This window comes from Schistosoma mansoni, chromosome 6 (assembly GCF_000237925.1).
Source record: "Schistosoma mansoni strain Puerto Rico chromosome 6, complete genome".
Taxonomy (NCBI): Eukaryota; Metazoa; Platyhelminthes; class Trematoda; order Strigeidida; family Schistosomatidae; genus Schistosoma; species Schistosoma mansoni.
The window spans coordinates 18,349,925-18,367,727 of NC_031500.1; the positions used below are offsets into that span (position 1 = coordinate 18,349,925).

At 36.3% G+C, this 17,803-nt stretch overlaps 1 protein-coding gene and 1 non-coding gene across 2 annotated transcripts in view; both read left to right on the top strand.

Moving 5' to 3' along the window:
* Smp_127070 (putative origin recognition complex subunit) overlaps nt 1-17,600 on the top strand; it is a gene marked incomplete at its 5' end in the record, with an annotated part of 30,611 nt that extends 13,011 nt beyond the window's left edge. The window contains 9 exons of the mRNA XM_018798493.1: nt 1,016-1,411; nt 2,590-2,669; nt 3,601-3,803; nt 6,695-6,861; nt 8,979-9,189; nt 10,103-10,437; nt 13,243-13,362; nt 16,229-16,290; nt 17,249-17,600. Of these exons, the coding sequence (XP_018653429.1) occupies nt 1,016-1,411; nt 2,590-2,669; nt 3,601-3,803; nt 6,695-6,861; nt 8,979-9,189; nt 10,103-10,437; nt 13,243-13,362; nt 16,229-16,290; nt 17,249-17,360 (1,686 nt within the window). The 3' untranslated portion in view covers nt 17,361-17,600. The remainder of the gene's footprint in view (nt 1-1,015; nt 1,412-2,589; nt 2,670-3,600; nt 3,804-6,694; nt 6,862-8,978; nt 9,190-10,102; nt 10,438-13,242; nt 13,363-16,228; nt 16,291-17,248) is intronic.
* Nucleotides 5,092-5,158, top strand: Smp_tRNA_00197_Gln_TTG.1.1. Its single transcript has one exon. It is a non-coding gene (tRNA).
* Nucleotides 17,601-17,803: the final 203 nt, after the last annotated feature.

Genomic DNA, 17,803 nt, shown 5'->3' on the forward strand with positions numbered 1-17,803 from the left:
CAGCAGTGTGCGAATCTTGAATCTCGCGAGGCGGGATTGTAGTTGTGCACTGCTGAGAAGTCCCACAATAGGACGAAACAGCTGTCCAGTGCTTCCAGTTTTTTCATGGTGGTCTAGCTTCAATTGACTCATAATTTCAACTATGAAAATACTGAAATCTCCACAAAACCCCTTCTGATCAATAAATTATATATTGGAAGATATGCACATTATCTGATTATGGTCCGTGCTTGTAGATACGAGTCGACACAACTTTGAAATCAGTTTTAGTAACATAGGGTTTTTCAATTGCTGTATCTTGATTAGCTCTCGATTAACATTTGTGCCGAGCTCTGCTTCGTTCCAATTTACGTATGTATTGTTAGAAAAATTCAGTAAAATAGACAGCAAAGAAGTCCAAATAGTAATGGTAACAATAAGATCGATATGAGTGAAAAACTTTACATGAACAAGTTAACTTATAAAGGGTCAAACAGATCGGAAATTCAAAATTTAAAGTGGAGGAGGTTAATGAATGAATGCTGATTTTGAACCTTTTTATCTGAAATCATTGATTCCGATAATTTTGCGGGTTCGAACTAGTTAATCCACATTTCCCGGATACAGTTTAGTATGGATGAAGGGAAATTCATGTGTTATTATGAACGTTTAGGCTTGTAACACTAGTTTGAATCAGCTTAAGGGAATTAGTTCCCCCAAGATTCCAGATTCATCTTACTGATGATTGTCAACTAGAGGACAGCCTAAGCTCAGGATTTCCTGCCAACGTTTGTCAGCTACTTAAAACTAATAATAGTTTACGTGAGATTTGTTGATAAACAAAACCCTAGTCCCTTAATATATAACATTTTAATACTTAACATATTGTATGTTGTATATTATTAATTGTTCCATCACCATCATCCATAGCTTATTTTTAATTCCTGTGCGCTTGGCCGTATTGTATTGTACTCACTACTTAACCTTAGTAGCAAATATCCTATCTTTCTTCTACTCCCTCTCTTTTTGTTTACAGTTTTGCATGTTAGAACATTATTTGAAAACACCACATCCTGAATTATTGGAATTACCGGAGTTAGCGCATAAATATCTGACATCAATAAATTCTAGAGATTTGGCTCAAATTGTCACATTGGATTATCCTTCATTAGCAAATTGTGTTCTGGATAATACAACTTCAACTCTTACTGTCAGTCATCCTACACTTCCTATTATTGATAACTCATCTCCACAAACTGCACAACAAACAACGCATACATCATCATCATCATCGTCTGTCAATAGTAGACTTGTCAACAAGATTGTAGAACATTTGGAAAACCATTTAAAATTACAATATTTAATTCCATATGTATTAAATTGGTTGTTGATTATTATGACACCAGTATCGGCTCGACCTTTGGGTAAAAATGTAAGCTTAAATCATTTATATGGTCTTTGTTTCTCACTATTCAATGATCATTTTTAATGTCATTTGATCATCTTGTTTAATACGGAATAATAATCGAGTTCAAACATCGGCATCTGTGAAAGATTGTAATCCAGAAGCGAATAATAAGCATTTAAATTATTCACTTGATAATGTATTTTATTTAAAACATTCAGCTCGTAGATTAATCCTGCTTGCGTACGTCAGATAATATTCATTAGCGTCCTTTTTTAACTGGAGGTATTTATAACAAATATGGAATAGTCATGCTTGTTCACAAAATATCTTCCTCAAAACACCAACGGTTTCATCAAAACTCAACTCCCTTGGGTGTTTTGGCAGGATAGAAGTTTTATATTTAGAGTATTCTTGTAAGCCAACTTTCTGTGTCAGCGATCTTACCTTCTTTACTTCATCTATATCCTTATATTCCATTGGGAAAAGATCTTCGATTCCAGCAAACCATGATTAAAATGTGTGACCTTTTTCTGCATTAAACACAAATTCTAGGACTGAATCAAGTGATGATTCTATTTTTTTACGTTCTGGGGCTCATTTGGACTGCGTCGAAATTTTGACATAAATGATGTAAGCATCTGTTCTGGCGAAGCTGAAATTCGCCTCTGCTGTTGCTAAAGGAATGATTGCATTTGTTCCATAACAGTGGACATCTTGATTTTCTCTTTCTTCATGATCTAAGTAAGTGATTAAAAAAAAACTGAAGGACTGATTAGTAAACAACGTCGTACAAGGATACTGACGACAACTCCGTACGTTGAATGGTCAAATAATTACACTGATTCTCGACCACTTACCGGATGACCTTGTTTTTTTGTGAAAGTTGGGTTCGTAGATTTTTGCACCCTGTCGCCAATTTATGTCTAATGACCCGTCAAATATCACGTGACAACTTGCCAATTAGAGTACCGACTTATATGACTCTTCCTGTCTGACACCAATGATGCGTAAAACAGCACTAGCAGCCTTGAGTGAACTCTGAATCTTTATTAGTCTTCTGTATAAAAACATCACACCTAGTCCAACCCGTTCAGTCCAGAACAATTCTCACTGTATATGCATCTAAAGTTTTAACTTTGCATTGTGAAGTCTTTCAATTCTAAAAAAAATCTGAAAAAAATATTTGATGTTTTTTTTTACAGATTGGAGATTTATATCGTTTATGGTTGAAAAATGGTTTGGTCAATGCAGAAGAATTCAATTTGACAATAAATCTTTTAGGGTAAGTTGCAACAGTCAGTCAGTCAGTCAGCTACAACGTAAAACCAGGCACATTTATGCATCGGTCCAAGTTGCCATAACCTCATTAGCACAACAAGATGAACACCGGATTCATAGAAGTAGTTAATTTAGTGGTGGTAGAATATGAAAGATAGGTTGTATATAAGGATATAGTATAAGAAGAAAGACAGATATGAAGCAATTTTAATCTCATGGTTTACGGGAAGATAAAGAGTGTATACACCTTCGCAACAATATCATCTTTACATGATATAGAGAAATATCTTCAACGATTCTCTCCTAAATACCTTTTGTTTACAGTTCTAATTGTACTGATGTTAATATCGACTAAGTGATGATGATGTCTAATGCGGTTAAGATGTTTGACTTTTAAGTAGTAAGTTATGGGTCAGTTGGTGTTATGCTTCACCTGGTTTGATCTCACTTGTGTAGATCGTATTAATGTTAGCTGCCTATCACACACTCAAACTTGTATATGTTTACTGAATTGTGTTGGATTGTAAAAAATTAATGTTATAGCTCACCTTCAGTTGTCTGTCATAACCAGTTTCGTTTTCTGATGCCTCAAGAAGCGGCATTATTTCACAATGGGGATAACTAGGAAGTGACAACCGCCTTCATACAACTAAGAGTACTCGAGATTAATTTACTCATCAACAATTTCCCTGAAGGCAACCAACAAATTCACTTATTTCAGTCGTACATCTGAAAGAATTGTGATGTGTTGCTCATCGTTTGACGATTATCTCTGTGTCATCTGGTAATGTCCGTGTGCAGACAGCTGACTACTTCATTCATGAAGAACTATTAAAGTCTTTTTAAATTTTGTTTTAAACTTCATTCCTCGTAGTGAATGGTTTTTGATTTATTTTCTTCCTTCTCCCTTCGCCACTACCTCTTCAAACGTTTAGTGGAGTGCCCAAAGAACATTTGTTAAACTCTGTGCAAGATGCTTATGATTTCCTACTGAAAGAATCTGCTTCTTTAATTCAGTCGCAACATCCCACTTCACTTTGGTGGTCGCCGTCTACCTTATCAGAAGGTAGAAAATGTTTGAATAGTTTAGCTGACTCAACCCTGTCTTGGTATACAAAACTATCCATGGCTTGTCAAGGTAAGTGTGTATATATATATATATGTGTTATAAGCGAAGATGGATAGTGGCTAGCGGCGGAATCCAGGATGCGCGTTTCGTCCATTTCGGGACTCGTCAGTTGGATGTGTCTGCATCTTAGAGCTGATGTTCACTCTAGGACTCGAACCCAGTACAGTTCGCTTCAAACACAATCACGTTATCCCCTTGGTTACTGAGTCCTAATAGCCACCTGCTTGTGCAATGGGGCTAAGTTTTAAATTCACTTAGTGTTGTTTACTTTTATTTTCCCATTTTTATTTGGGACGAAATGCGCATTCTGAATTTTACTACTGGCCACTATCCATCTTTGCTTGTAAAAGCTTGTGACTTGAAACAATATCGAGGCAGTCCACACAGGATGCACATATGCCAACAAGTGACTGATCAATTGCAATCCTAAATAACAATGGAAAGACACAAGTAAACAACATCAAATGAATGTGTTATAATGTTTGAGAATTTTTGAAGTTTGTAATAATAATAATGATAGTGAGTGAATGGGTCTTGTATTAATAAAATGAATCGATAGAATAATGATTAATAAGTGTAATGCCGTGATATCTTGTCACTGAGAGATAACTATACACAGAACCGGACTATTAACTCAAATCTTCTAAACGAATCTTCACCAAAGATCAGACTATAAGTCTGAAGAATTGGTACTTTTTTTGCTAAAATAAACACGGTTATATAAAGAAGATTCACGGAAGGATGAACATGATTAGAGGTCATGTGAAACACAAGTAATTTGAAGAGACGGATTTCGTAGATCACTCAAGTCTCAATGAAATTAAGATCTGATTATCAGACTTGATTATTGACTAAAGTATCTGTGCGATAATAGTCCTTGTCTATTTAATATATCATGCTTGTAAAAACGTGTCACTGTCCGTCCAAATCTAAGTACCAACATAAGAATTAACTCAGTGGATGAATGCAATACAAAATACTCTTGAATTAAACTCGTATGATACCATCCGTCATTTATTGAAAACATTAAAGAAAGAAAATGATTTATTCCCTCCCTCCGACCAACGATGTTATCGGCGAAAATATGTAGATATTTATAAAACATTGTAATATATTGTTGAAGATCAGTCATTCCTGATGCTAGTTTCGTTCAACAGTACGCATGCAGTTCAAAAATTCTAAATGACAATCATTAAACAATCTTAGTATTGTTTGTTTGAATCTTCCCATTGATACTAAGTGAATACTAAGTGAATTTAAACTTCACCCCATTGCACAAGCAAGTGGCTATCAGGACTCAGTGGCCGAGTGGATAATGCGATGGCGTTTGAAGCGAAAGGTACTGGGTTTGAGTCCCAGAGTGAACAGCAACTCTGAGATGCAGGTACACTCAGCTGACGAGTCCCAAATAAGACGGAACGCGCATTAAACAATCTCTTTTTTTTGATTGATTTAAATCTAATTTTGGAGAAATCATATATTTTCGCAAACGTTTGAAACATTGCAAAATGTCTATTGTTTTCACTTGAAATTTGTAGAAGTAGATGAAGAGAAAGTTTGAAGGTGTCCAAACTGATATGTGAGGTCAGAATATAGAGTCATTGATTGTTAACCTAAACCATGTTGGTGAACTCGGACTACCTATTTGAAGTCTGTAAGATAACCGCAATCAGTGGTTGGGAACGTTGGGCTACATGATTCACAATCATTCACAATGGTGCAGATGTATTCACTCTTCAACTACTTCTAGATTTTGATCTATATTCTTTTACGCATACCTTTCAATGTTTAGCGTTTCTCATTATCATCACTGTTGGATTATTTCTATACCTTTTAATATTCTTCCTGCCAATTTCGTTTTGTCACTCTAATTTGGTTTGTCTGGCGCTTTAAACGAGTTGGTGGACACGGAGGGTCCACCTAGGGGATTTGGAAAACTCTGATTCCAAACAAATGGTGAACATGGACTCCGGGATCCTGAGTGAACAAATGGCGTATGAACCTACTGCTGGTCACCGACTACCATCGGGCTGAATCTCCTAACGCCTTGTGGATTAGACCTCTAGGTCAAAGGCTCTGGGAGTGGCCCCCTGAGAAAACCCCTATCTTCGGTTTTGGCATCCGGATAGTATCACAGCCCTCACACAAATCGAATGATTTATGTGGTGCACATCTATTTGGTGCGTCCTTGTACCATTTTTTGTGTTAAATAAATACCCTCAAGTCACTGACTGATCGAAAGTTGAATACTACCACCGAATACGAATATTGAAAGTCTTTCTGAAACCACCTATACCATTTAAATGATTTGTGTGAGGGTTGGGATACTGCCCATGTGCTCAAACCGAAGCAGGTGATTTTCTTAGTGGGGAACTCTCCCAGCTTTTGACCTAAAGGTCTAATCCACAAGGCGATGAAGCAACGTTTGGAGATTCAGTCCCATGGTAACTGGTGACCAACAGTAGATTCATACGCCATTTGTTCACTCAGGATTCCGGAGTCCATGTTCATCATTTGTTTGGAATCATTGCCTTCTAATTCTCCTAGGTGGACCCTCTGTGTCCACCAATTCGGTTGAAGCTCTGGACATTCGCTTTTCATTTTCTCAATTTCGTAGACAACACCCCCCCCATCTCGTGAATGTAGTGAGTAGGACTTCCCTGACAGTAGCTGTATACGCGTGGCCATGTGAGAGCATTTAAAGAGGGAGAGAGCTGGCTCTCCCCACTCTCTACCATACCAGGGCGTTTGGGGGCCTAATCTTCAGTCCATTAAGGATTTAAGCAAACACACTATTGATTGTTACCTACTATTCACTAGTAACTAAATATTTATTATATTTTGAAGATTTTCCAGTTTCATCAACATTTTTTTCATTTGTTTCCATTTGCTGAATCAAGAAGCATCGATGAATAAACAACTGTCACAATGCCATCAAGAACAGTCGACAGATAATGACACGTTGACAACAACAGCTGAGATTTCTGTCAATAATCAGGATACTGTACCAGCTAAACCTGTTGAATTTAATACCAAAAGAAAGATAAGTTTACGTAATTTACGTCAGGTTAGTAGTAGTTTCATCTTATTATTTACTTTGTATCATTAATAACTATGCACTACTACATTACATCAGTTGATTAATAATTGATCAAACTAATCTAGAAAATTCACTTCCAGCATCCTGGATTCTACTACTAACCACTTTCCATCTATGCTTTAAATTCACTTTAATGGTTCGATTACGTTTTTTTCACGTGTGATGTTATCCCAGTGTGGATGTGTTTCATCGAGATTCCAAACTGCTCATTAGTTCTGCTGACTATACAATTGTGTAGAAGGAGATAGAAATGTTATCAGTTGTTGATGATAATAACATTATATACCATGAATAATAATTGTTTTTAGTGTTATAGAGTTCTTTGAACTAGGTGGTTCACTTGAGGGAGCTTTTATTTTCGTTCTAACCGATTCCAGTTGTACCTACAGAATGTGAACTTCCTATTTAGTGCATATTGGTTAAATCAGTTCATTCTTGTGATTTTATTTGGGATTTACAATCTTCATATCTTTTATCCTTGTGTTCCTGTTAAATATCTTGTATGGTTGACCTCTGACCATGTGGTTGATTGACCTTTATCATGTGGATTGATAGATCGGATCTATTGACTGCTTAATAATCTAAATCACATACTTCTAGAAACTGTATGACTTTCTTAGAATTACGTTTATCTTGAATTTTGACGCTTTCCCAGACAAATTCATGTTTGTGATTGTTTATGTGCATTGATATCAGTGATAATATTTCGTGTCAGTCAGTCAGTTACAACATAGGACCAGACACATTTATGCATCGGTCCAAGTTGCCATACCTCACTCATTAGCACAACAAGATGAACACCGAATTCATAGAAGTAGTTAATTTAGTGGTGGTAGTATATAAAAGAAAGGTTGTATATAAGGATATAGTATAGGAAAGAAGACAGATATGAAGCAATTTTAATCTCAAGGTTTAAGGGAAGATAAAGAGTGTATACACCTACTCCATTGTGATCGATTTTGAGCCATGTCACTCAGAGTCTCCAACCATTGGTTACGATAGTCACACGGACCCCAACCAGGTAGTCTGCATCTACCAACATGGCTCAGACTATAAGTTAGTGACTTCAAGCACTGATGCCATTTTTTGGTTTGGCCGCCCCTAACTTTCTTCCAACCATCCCCTACACTAGTCAGCATAGCGCGTCGTGGTAATCGGTGTTCAGGCATACGTAACACGTGGCCTAACCATCTCAGTCGATAAAGATTCATGACCTCATCAACTGATTTACCATCATTTCCTAATACCCTGTGTCTAACCTCACTATTACTTACCCAGTGATTCTAGCAGATGCGAGCAATATCTGTGGTTAAATACTAGTAACTTACGAGTATCTTCTACTCCTAATGGCCACGTTTCACAGCAGAAAACTAGAAGAGAACGAACTGCTTCTCAGTATACTCGTCCCTTAATTGATAGACGGATATCTCGTGTAGTTTTACTGTTAGCCTATGTCTGTGTTTGACTAAGTGAAGGAGTCGTCTAGTCTGTTCATTACGTAGTTGTTCTTTGCAGTTTATATAAATTGTCTTGTAGGTGATGTTGGATTTGTCTTTAAACTGTTTTACCTTTCGATCTGCATAAAACCGAATAAAGTGATTACTTTGATTTTTGAGTGACATTGATTCCAAATTTGTTCAAAAATCTTCATATTAATATCTAAAATGTTTTCCACATATGATAAGTATATCTGGTGTTGATTTGATGTTTGTGGAGTAACTAACAAGCTCACTTCTACACAAAATAGGCGCTAATGAAATTGTTTTCCAGGATTGCAACGAAAGCGTTGCAATTACGCCATCTAGCTCAGATAATTCAACATTATCAATCCATAAGTTTGGTCGTGGATAGCTTAGCTATGACGTATTTGACTGTTACATGCATTTAAATCGCACATAGAGTATCACTACTATCAATATTATAGATATACATCTTGATGAGTGTTGACTCACTCAAAATCTGGGTAAATTGATCGTTTTATCTTCTGCGTTCAACTACTTAACGTTTATAATTTGTTTACGTGAGCGCGTTGCTGATCTTCCGTTTGGAAATGCATTTTTTTCTCAATATTCTAATATAATTAGTCTTGTCGCTCTCCGACTGACCTATCTAGGATGATAGAATTCCAAGGAACAACTGTTTCAGCCAATATACTTCGACTGAGTTATCACGATAAACAAGCTCGACTAAAACCACCACTACATCGGTTCACATTAACAAAGGCGCGAGCAAAAGGGCGAATCGAGGCGGGCGTGGTCAAAAAGGCTTATATTAATAAGGGCGACCATCGAAAAAGTACATATTCACAAATGTGAGCATTGAAAGCGGTAATGACATTTTTAATGGTGTGAAATATGTTCTATTTACACTCTGTGGTCAAAGTCTTTCCTAAAACGAACAATGTGGTGAAGGGGTAGCATAAAGGTTATTGCCAACTTGTTGGTACCGTTTATCCAAACATATGGAAATCTATTGATGCTCTGAAAAAGGAATGGAGTCTAAATGGATTGAAAATTAAACAGTCTGTTGCAGGAATTCAGTAGCATCAGTAACAATATGTATCAAACTGGTCGTAGAAGATTACGAAGACGGATCTACACTAGACTATCTACGTGGACTAGCATATAATTTGAATCTATAAATCTAAACATATTAAACTTCGTTACACTGGAAATTTCATAATTTATGTGACATTTACATCTATATTAAATTGATGTTACCTCCCCCCTTTGATACTCTTTGGATTCATCATATTCACTCAGTTAATGTATTACTGAGATCATTCTATTGTTGTACTAAATCGCCATTTTAGGCTGAGGAGTTATCACTGTCTTTGGTAGTCAATTTTAAATGTCTATGTCGCTTACTTACCTACTTAATTTTTGCAGTCTGTCAAAAAAAATGTAAGGAGTAGCACACAATTTCAATGATTGAAATAAGGTTGCCTAACGATCGAGAAGTTAAAAGAAAGGTCCTGATAGCCACTGCTAACCACTATCCATCTTTGCTTATAATGCTTATGAATTAAGGCTATATCGAAGCAATCCGTACAGAATGCACATATGCCAACAAGAGACTGATCAATTACAATCCTAACACGTCGATGGAAAGATTCAAACAAACAATACAAAATGTATTTACTTTCTTGTAGATAATAAAAATTATTATTCATAATTTTCTTATGCATTACTTCATTAGCATCTTCAAGAATATGCAACTTCTTCACCGAATCGTCCTTTATCTGCCATCACTTCAACTATTCACAAAACTCAATGGGATATAACACGTAAAGAATTTTTAAGTTGGATACAATTAAAATTAAATGAATTAATTCCATCATTTCATCAATTACCATTACATGAAGTTTTCTATGGTCCATCCATGATAGAAAATGGCATCCATTCATCATCATCATCGTCATCATTCACTTATGATGATTCATCAATTCATTCACAATTAGCATTATCTATTCGTCGTCGATTAAATCCACCATTTCAACGTTGTTTACATCAAGCACTTGTGAATCCTGGTGTATATTTACAGGTACGTGTTTATTATTATTTATTCGTTTATTCTTTCTTATGTGTGACAAGTAATTGTTATGACTTTTTCCCTATTAGTTGTCACGTAACTAAATCACCGATCAGTACCCGACTTATACGACTTTGTTACTGTGCCTAACCATTACAAGTAACCTCTAGTCATCTCTGAATTTTTATTGGTCTTCTAAGATAGTAACTTCTCACCTTGCCCAGCTGGTTCAGATCAAAACACCAATATCAGCTTGCACTACACGAATCATGGTATTTCAGATATATGCAGTTTATATACAAGTAAAACAGACCACATCACACCATAAAATAGGAAATAACTATTGTACAAGATGAAGCCAAGAGTGTCTGTGATTGTAAGAGACCGTAACTAATAATTTGGGAATAACTTTAGAATAGTCAATCGTATGATAATGGTCAATAGGTCAAATGGAAGCTTATAATAAAAGGAATATAGGTATACACATAATATGGTTGCCTAATGTTCATCCAATAGGGATATATGTAGTAATAGTCCATAAATAATTCCTAGCAGTTACCACTCGTCTATCCTTCGTTAGGATATAAAAGTTTCTATAAATATATGTATTTGGAAATCAGAACTTCTTATCTGATCAGATCAAAACAAGATGAAAGATGATTTTGATTCTGCAACCTAGTAGCTTGAACATCATCTAACCACTTAAGCTATTTTCTTAGTTCACACAAGGATTCAAATCAAGCTGTTGAATCGTGTGTAATATTGACAATTAATACCAAGAATTTGTCGACAAAGCGATACTGTTACACATGATAAACACCTCAATTCATGACACAAAAACGAAGGAAAATTATCCTCCATATGCCTAAAAATGCATATCGATCCATAAATTACTGAATATTAGTAAGTAGTATGATAAAATACACAAAAATCACGTACTGAGTATTAAGGGGATGAATTATAAAAAGTGCAAACATAAACAACATCATTAATTATAGAAATATTGACATTTTTATTTAACCGGTGTATTGATTCAGCTGGTGATTAAATCCAGTTCTACTTGATAATTTTCAACTAGATGGGCACTACTTACGTTCATGTTATGTTATGTCACACATACTGGTTAACCGATCAAGCCAACCACTTACATGTATTGTAATAAGTAGAAGTTAATATCTTTCTCTCCATTTTCACATTTTATGTTCAGTAGAGTGGTAGCTCACCGGTCAAGATGTTTGACTTTGAAGCGCTAAGGCACAGGCTCGAACCCTGCTCTACTTATTTCGTTTAGGGCAGTTGGTTAGTAGTAGTAACTCTTAGAGTGTAGCTTGATGTCAAGTATACGAGTCCGTGAATGAGTTGTTAGTTGCTATTGTATTCACGACTTTATGTTTGAAAATGGTAGTATTGGACATTTTACAAAAAAAGGTGTAAACTTAAGGAGGATTTGTTTACTGAATTATTGTTGACTAAATATCCTTCTCTTTACTCCCAAGTCTTCTGTCTATCCATCCATTTGTATTCAGCTAAGGTTACGTAATGAGAGATTATTTACCCAAACAGTTTTGGTATATTTAAGCAGAGATGGATGGTGGTTAGCAGTGGAATCTAGGACGCGCATTCAGTCTTATTTAGGACTCGTGAGTTGGATGTGCTTGGATCACAGAATTGATGTCTACTCCGGGTCTAGGACCCAGTACCTTTCGCTTTAGATGCCATTACATTACCCACTTGTCTACTGAATCTAGTTGATCACTGGATTGTACAACGAGATGAATTTTAGTTCATTTGTTTTGGTATTGGGTTGGAGTTCCGAGGTGGCTATTAATCCTGGGATGCAAGTACGTCCAACTGACGAGTCCCAAACAGTATGAATCGCGCGTTCTGGATTCCACTGTTAACTACCATCCATCTCTGGTTAAAAATTCTCGTTACTTGTTGGCAATATCGAGACAATCTGCACAGGATGTACACATTCCTAAATCAGACTAATCAATTGTAGTCCTAAACATCCATAGGGAGATTCAAGCAACCAACTATATTAGAAGCCAGTTAAAAATCGTTGGATTAAATAAACAACAACTTCTGTAAAATATATATGATCGTATTCAGTTATTAAGGCTAATTAGTTCATAGATTCTAACCTGAACAAAAATTGAATACTCATGATGTTAAAGAAACTAAAGACTGATTTTATCTACTTCATTCTAACCGATTCTTAAATTTACTTACTTACGCCCGTTACGCCTCGTGGAAGAGCATAGGCCACCCACCAGTTCTGGTTAGCGTTTCTTCAGCGAGTTAGTTTTCTACAGGATAAGGTCGTCAACCCCCATGCCCAACCATCCTCCTTTACCCGGACTTGGGAACCGGCAGTAACTCTAAAGGAGCTACAGGTGGAGTATGTATCACCCAATAAATCATGTGTATCAGTTGAAACTTAATTAGGCAAGGAGGTAGGTAAGTCGGTAGTCTGCATTATACCCTACTCTTCAATAAATTATGAATAAATGTAATTAATTTAAACACTATTTTAATTTCACTTAGTGTTGTTTGTTTGAATATTCCCATGGATGTTTAGGACTGCAACTGGTCAGTCTCTAATTAGCATATGTGCATACTGTGCGTTCGAGTTCCAGAGTGAACATCAACTCTGAGATGCAAATACATCCAGCTGACTAGTCTCAAATAGGACGAAACGCGCGTCCTGGATTCCACTGCTAGCCACTATCCATCTTTGCTTACATTATTTTAATTTGTTTTTTTTATTTGTTCAAATCATTGTTTATCTGCAAATATCTTTTTTTGTATTTTTAGATTACTGATTTAAAACTATCTAATTCAAGTAGTATTTCATCGAAATTATTTGATTTATGCATTTTATATAAATTATTAATTGAAACAAATAAAATGGTAAATTTATATGATTGGCTTATGGTAAGTTAATAGTCAAGTGTATACATGTATATATATTTTTTTGTTATTGAGAATTTCAGTCAGTCAGTCACAACGTAGAACTTCGTACGTACGTACGTACATCAGTTCAAGTTGCTATACCACATTAACACAGAGATGCAGTTGTCGATTCAAATCTCATAGTGGTAGAAGTAGTAAGAGTATAAGCATTAATCCGAAAGATTAGGGTTTGAAGATGTTATTCAAGGAGTATAATCCAGTGAAATAAATTTGGAAAGAGAAAAAGGATAGGGACATGAAGAATTCAGAAGATTAGAATTTGGCAGAACACAAAGAGTGGATGCACCTTCTTTATTGTAAATGATTTTGAGCCATGTCATTCGAGGTCTCTAACCATCGGTTGTTATCATCTCGCGGATCCCAACCAGGTAGTCTACACCTACCAACATGGCTCAGTCCACTTGTCAGTGAGTGACCTCATGGATTTGTACCACGTTTTGGTCTGGCCGCCCCTAGCTTTTTTCCAACCCACTCCTACACCATAAAACATCGCACGTCGGGGTGATCGGTGGTTGTACATGCGTAACACGTGTCCCAGCCATCTCAACTGATGAAGTTTCATTACTTCATCAATCGATTTGCCATCATTACCTAGTACCCGTTTCCTAACAACTGCATTACTTACCCGGTGGTCCCAGGATATACGAGCAATGCTTCGAAGACATCTATAATCGAATACTAGTAGCCTTCGAATATCCTCTACTCTTATCGGTCATGTTTCACTGCCATAATGTAGGTTGGAACGAACTGTTGCACAGTAAACCCGTCCTTTGATTGCTAGACGGATATCTCGCCCACACCATAAATGACGCAAGTTGGTGAAAGCTAGACGAGCCTTCTGCACGCGAGACCACGTTGGTCACATTCAAATTCTTCCTATTGAGAATTCATTTATTGGTAAATGATTGATTCCGTGTAAAATCTGCAAACTCTCCTTTTGTAATGAATAAGAACACGAGTGGGGACAATCGAATGTCAGAAGGGATTTTGTGGAGATTTAGTATTTTCATAAGTGAAAGCGTGAGTCAATTGAAGCTAGACTACCAGGGAAAACCTGGAAGCACTGGTTAATTGCTCTGGCGCGAGACTGGTAGGTCCTGGGTTCGAATATCGCGAGGTGATATCGTGGATGCGCACTGCTGAGGAGTCCTACAATAAGACGAAACGGCCGTCCAGTGCTTCCAGGTTTTCCCTGGTGGTCTAGCTTCAATTGACTCACGCTTTCAACAATCGAAGTGTAGTTGATAGGAAAATTACTGACTATCTCACTAAAATCTGACAACTATACGGTAAACAGTTAATTTGCAAACTATTAATCAATTGTCTCAATCTCGAACGTTCCTTCTGCTAATATAAGTCCATCGTCTCTGATTATGATTGTTCATGCATTTTCATACGAATTGAGTTTCGTTCTCGTTCTTTCTTTATCGAACTTCTAGTGAATTACATTCAATGCTCGACCATCATTATATACTACTACTTATGTGGACACAAGTAGCACACACCACACAATCTCTCTAATAAAATACATCAGTCACTTATATTTCTCTCTAAGAATATTCCTCTGTCTTTGTTGGTATAACACGCTTGTTCCTTTTTGGTTTCTATGTCTTTAAAAGTATAATATTGCCCATATATACACGTGGTATGTCTATCAACACAGGGGATCATCCTTTTATTCTTCACAATCATCAGTGAAACACTTGATGTGTGATAATATTTCAGGCCACTGAGTTGCATTATCTTTACGTCGTCGGCTGTAGAGTTGTGTTAGAATGACAAATTCAAGCCTTGTACACTGTTTGCCTCTTCGCTTCTTCTACCCCATCTCAGCATTGGTAAATAATCTACGTTGTAGGAACCACTGGGATGACGTTCTTAAAACATTCTCTAAGCTAATGCTCCGAGATGATAATATTAGCATTAATTGGATTATTGTTACCTCAGCATCACCTGCTTGGTGGTTACCACTGTATGTATGTAATTCTCCAGAGGCGACGATATTCAAACAAAAAGAACTTCGGTGTGCCTTTAGCACAAAGGGGTCCTTGAAATTTTTTTCTAAGTTTCGTCGGAAGTTCGATCTTAACTTGTTGTTCGTGTAGTTAGTGAACACACTTACGCCCGTTACATCTCGTTGGGGATTATAGGTCACTCACCAGCATTCTCTATACAGCTCTGTACTAGGTAATCTTTTCCAGTTGCTACTCATCCTTTTCGTATCTGCTTCCAATCCCCGACGTATTGGGTTCTTCGGCCTTTGTGTTTTCCATTTCCCTTTAGGATTCCAAGTTAGCGCTTGCCTTGTGATGCAGTTTGATGATTTCCTCAATATGTGTCCTATCCACCAACTCCATCGTCTTTTCTTAATTTCCTCTTCAAATGGGAGTTAGTTTGTTTTCACTTAAAGTAGGCTGTTACTGATGGTATCTGGTTAAATTACATTGAGTATCTTGTGTAGACAACTGTTTATGAATACTTGTACCTTTTTGATGATTGTTGTAGTAGTTCTCCACGTTTCAGCTCCGTACAGTAGAACTGTGTTGACGTTCGTATTGAAGATTGTGACTTTGATATTGTTTGACAATTATTTTGATTTCCGTATGTTGTTCAATTGTAGGGATGCGGCCCTTTGTTATGCCAATCCTTGCCTTTGAGTCCGTATTAGTGAACTACTTATGTTTAACTATTATCGATTACATAAATCTGTATATTCTTCAATTAGTCTAGTGAGATGTAGTTAATATGCTCTGAAATTCATGAATATTCTCCTGTTATAATTTAAACACAGTTTTATATCGATCTAATTTATTTATTCTTCATTCAGGCATTTGCAAGTATACTGGGAGAGGCGGTCGACTCAGAAAATCCTCCATCTCAAGAGACTCAGTAAGTTGACTGTCCTATTTGTGGAACGAAACCATATATAAATGTTGTCTATGAATATAATAATCCCTGCATCAATATACCAACAGTTTATCTTTTCACTAATAACAGGATACTGTAAGCTGATCTGGATGGCTTTCATGGTACAATCTTTACAACTGCTACCAAGCCCCTACTCATATTTATTTATGTAAATTACTATATGGTTACTAATTTATATTTGAGTAGTGTGAATTATTAGACCTGATAAATTCATGATGAAATAGCGTTTTTGGTGTTTTAATTAAAAATGTTTCTAAGCTAATAGATTAAATTGTAGTCTTTTTATCCATTTTTCGAGCCTCTATCCTAGTGGTCTAATTCAAAGAGCTACTGGGGAAGATGCAGCCTCATTGTTTCCATCCGGTAATCAAAATAGATCCATTTAAGGATCCTAAGACTTGTACACTATCGGTTTGGAATGGCAGTTTTCTAAGGTTCCGAGGAGTACTCTCTGTACCTGAAAAGTTGACTTGAGCCTCGAAAATTCATTCTTCACTCTCTTACTTTCTTGAAAACATCTTGGCCATGTTTAGGTAGTTTGTTGGACCTCCCTGGCAATGAGAAAGTTTGGATCCTTGGCCAAATGTCAGGGCATTTGAGAAAAGTGTAGTCCTATTAGCATGAATGTTTTTGACTGCTTAATTATTGATTCCTGAAAATTTCCACATGTCGAATATATAATTTCATTGAGGTCATGAATTGATGAATGCTAGACCACCATTGAAAACTTGAAAGTACTGAACGTCTGTTGCGTCCTAGTATGGGGCTCATCAGAACTGCTCATCCGCGACCCCATAGGCGGGAATTCGTAATTAACTTTCAATATTATTACTAACTACAGTTTACCTTTTCTGATTATTAAGATCTATATTATTTATACAAATCTTCTTTCTTTGTTTTTAACCCTACTTCCTATTAGATGTCGTTTCTTACAAGGATTAGCAGAATTACAATATTTAGGTTGTATTAAATCAACTCGTCGAAAAGTGGATCATGTTATACGTTTAACATGGATTTCAGGTCTTTTATAATCTTTATAACATACATTTCTTGTTTGTTTTTTTTAAACCCAATTTATTGTATATCTAACTGGGTTTTTTGTTTTCCCATTTTTTGCAAAAAAGGTCTCATTTGTTTGTTTTTATGAAAATGTATTTAGGTATTTTGTGTCACACACACACAAACACACACACACCAATATGTAATTGAGATTCTTTTTATGTATGTGACCATTTTATAAAATGTATACATAGTAAATTTGTCTTCTCCTCTGTATGTTATTGTTCTAAAGTTGATCGTTTACCTTGTATGGATATGGATGTGTTCTTCTTACACAACAGGTATCGTTCACTAATTGTATGTAGATTATAGCGTTGAAGCCCATATAGTGTCTGGTTCTCTTGTGGGGGCAGGATCGAGTTGTACTGCTCGGGTTAAGCCAAAGGGCAGTCTATGACTCTCGTGTTAAACGGGA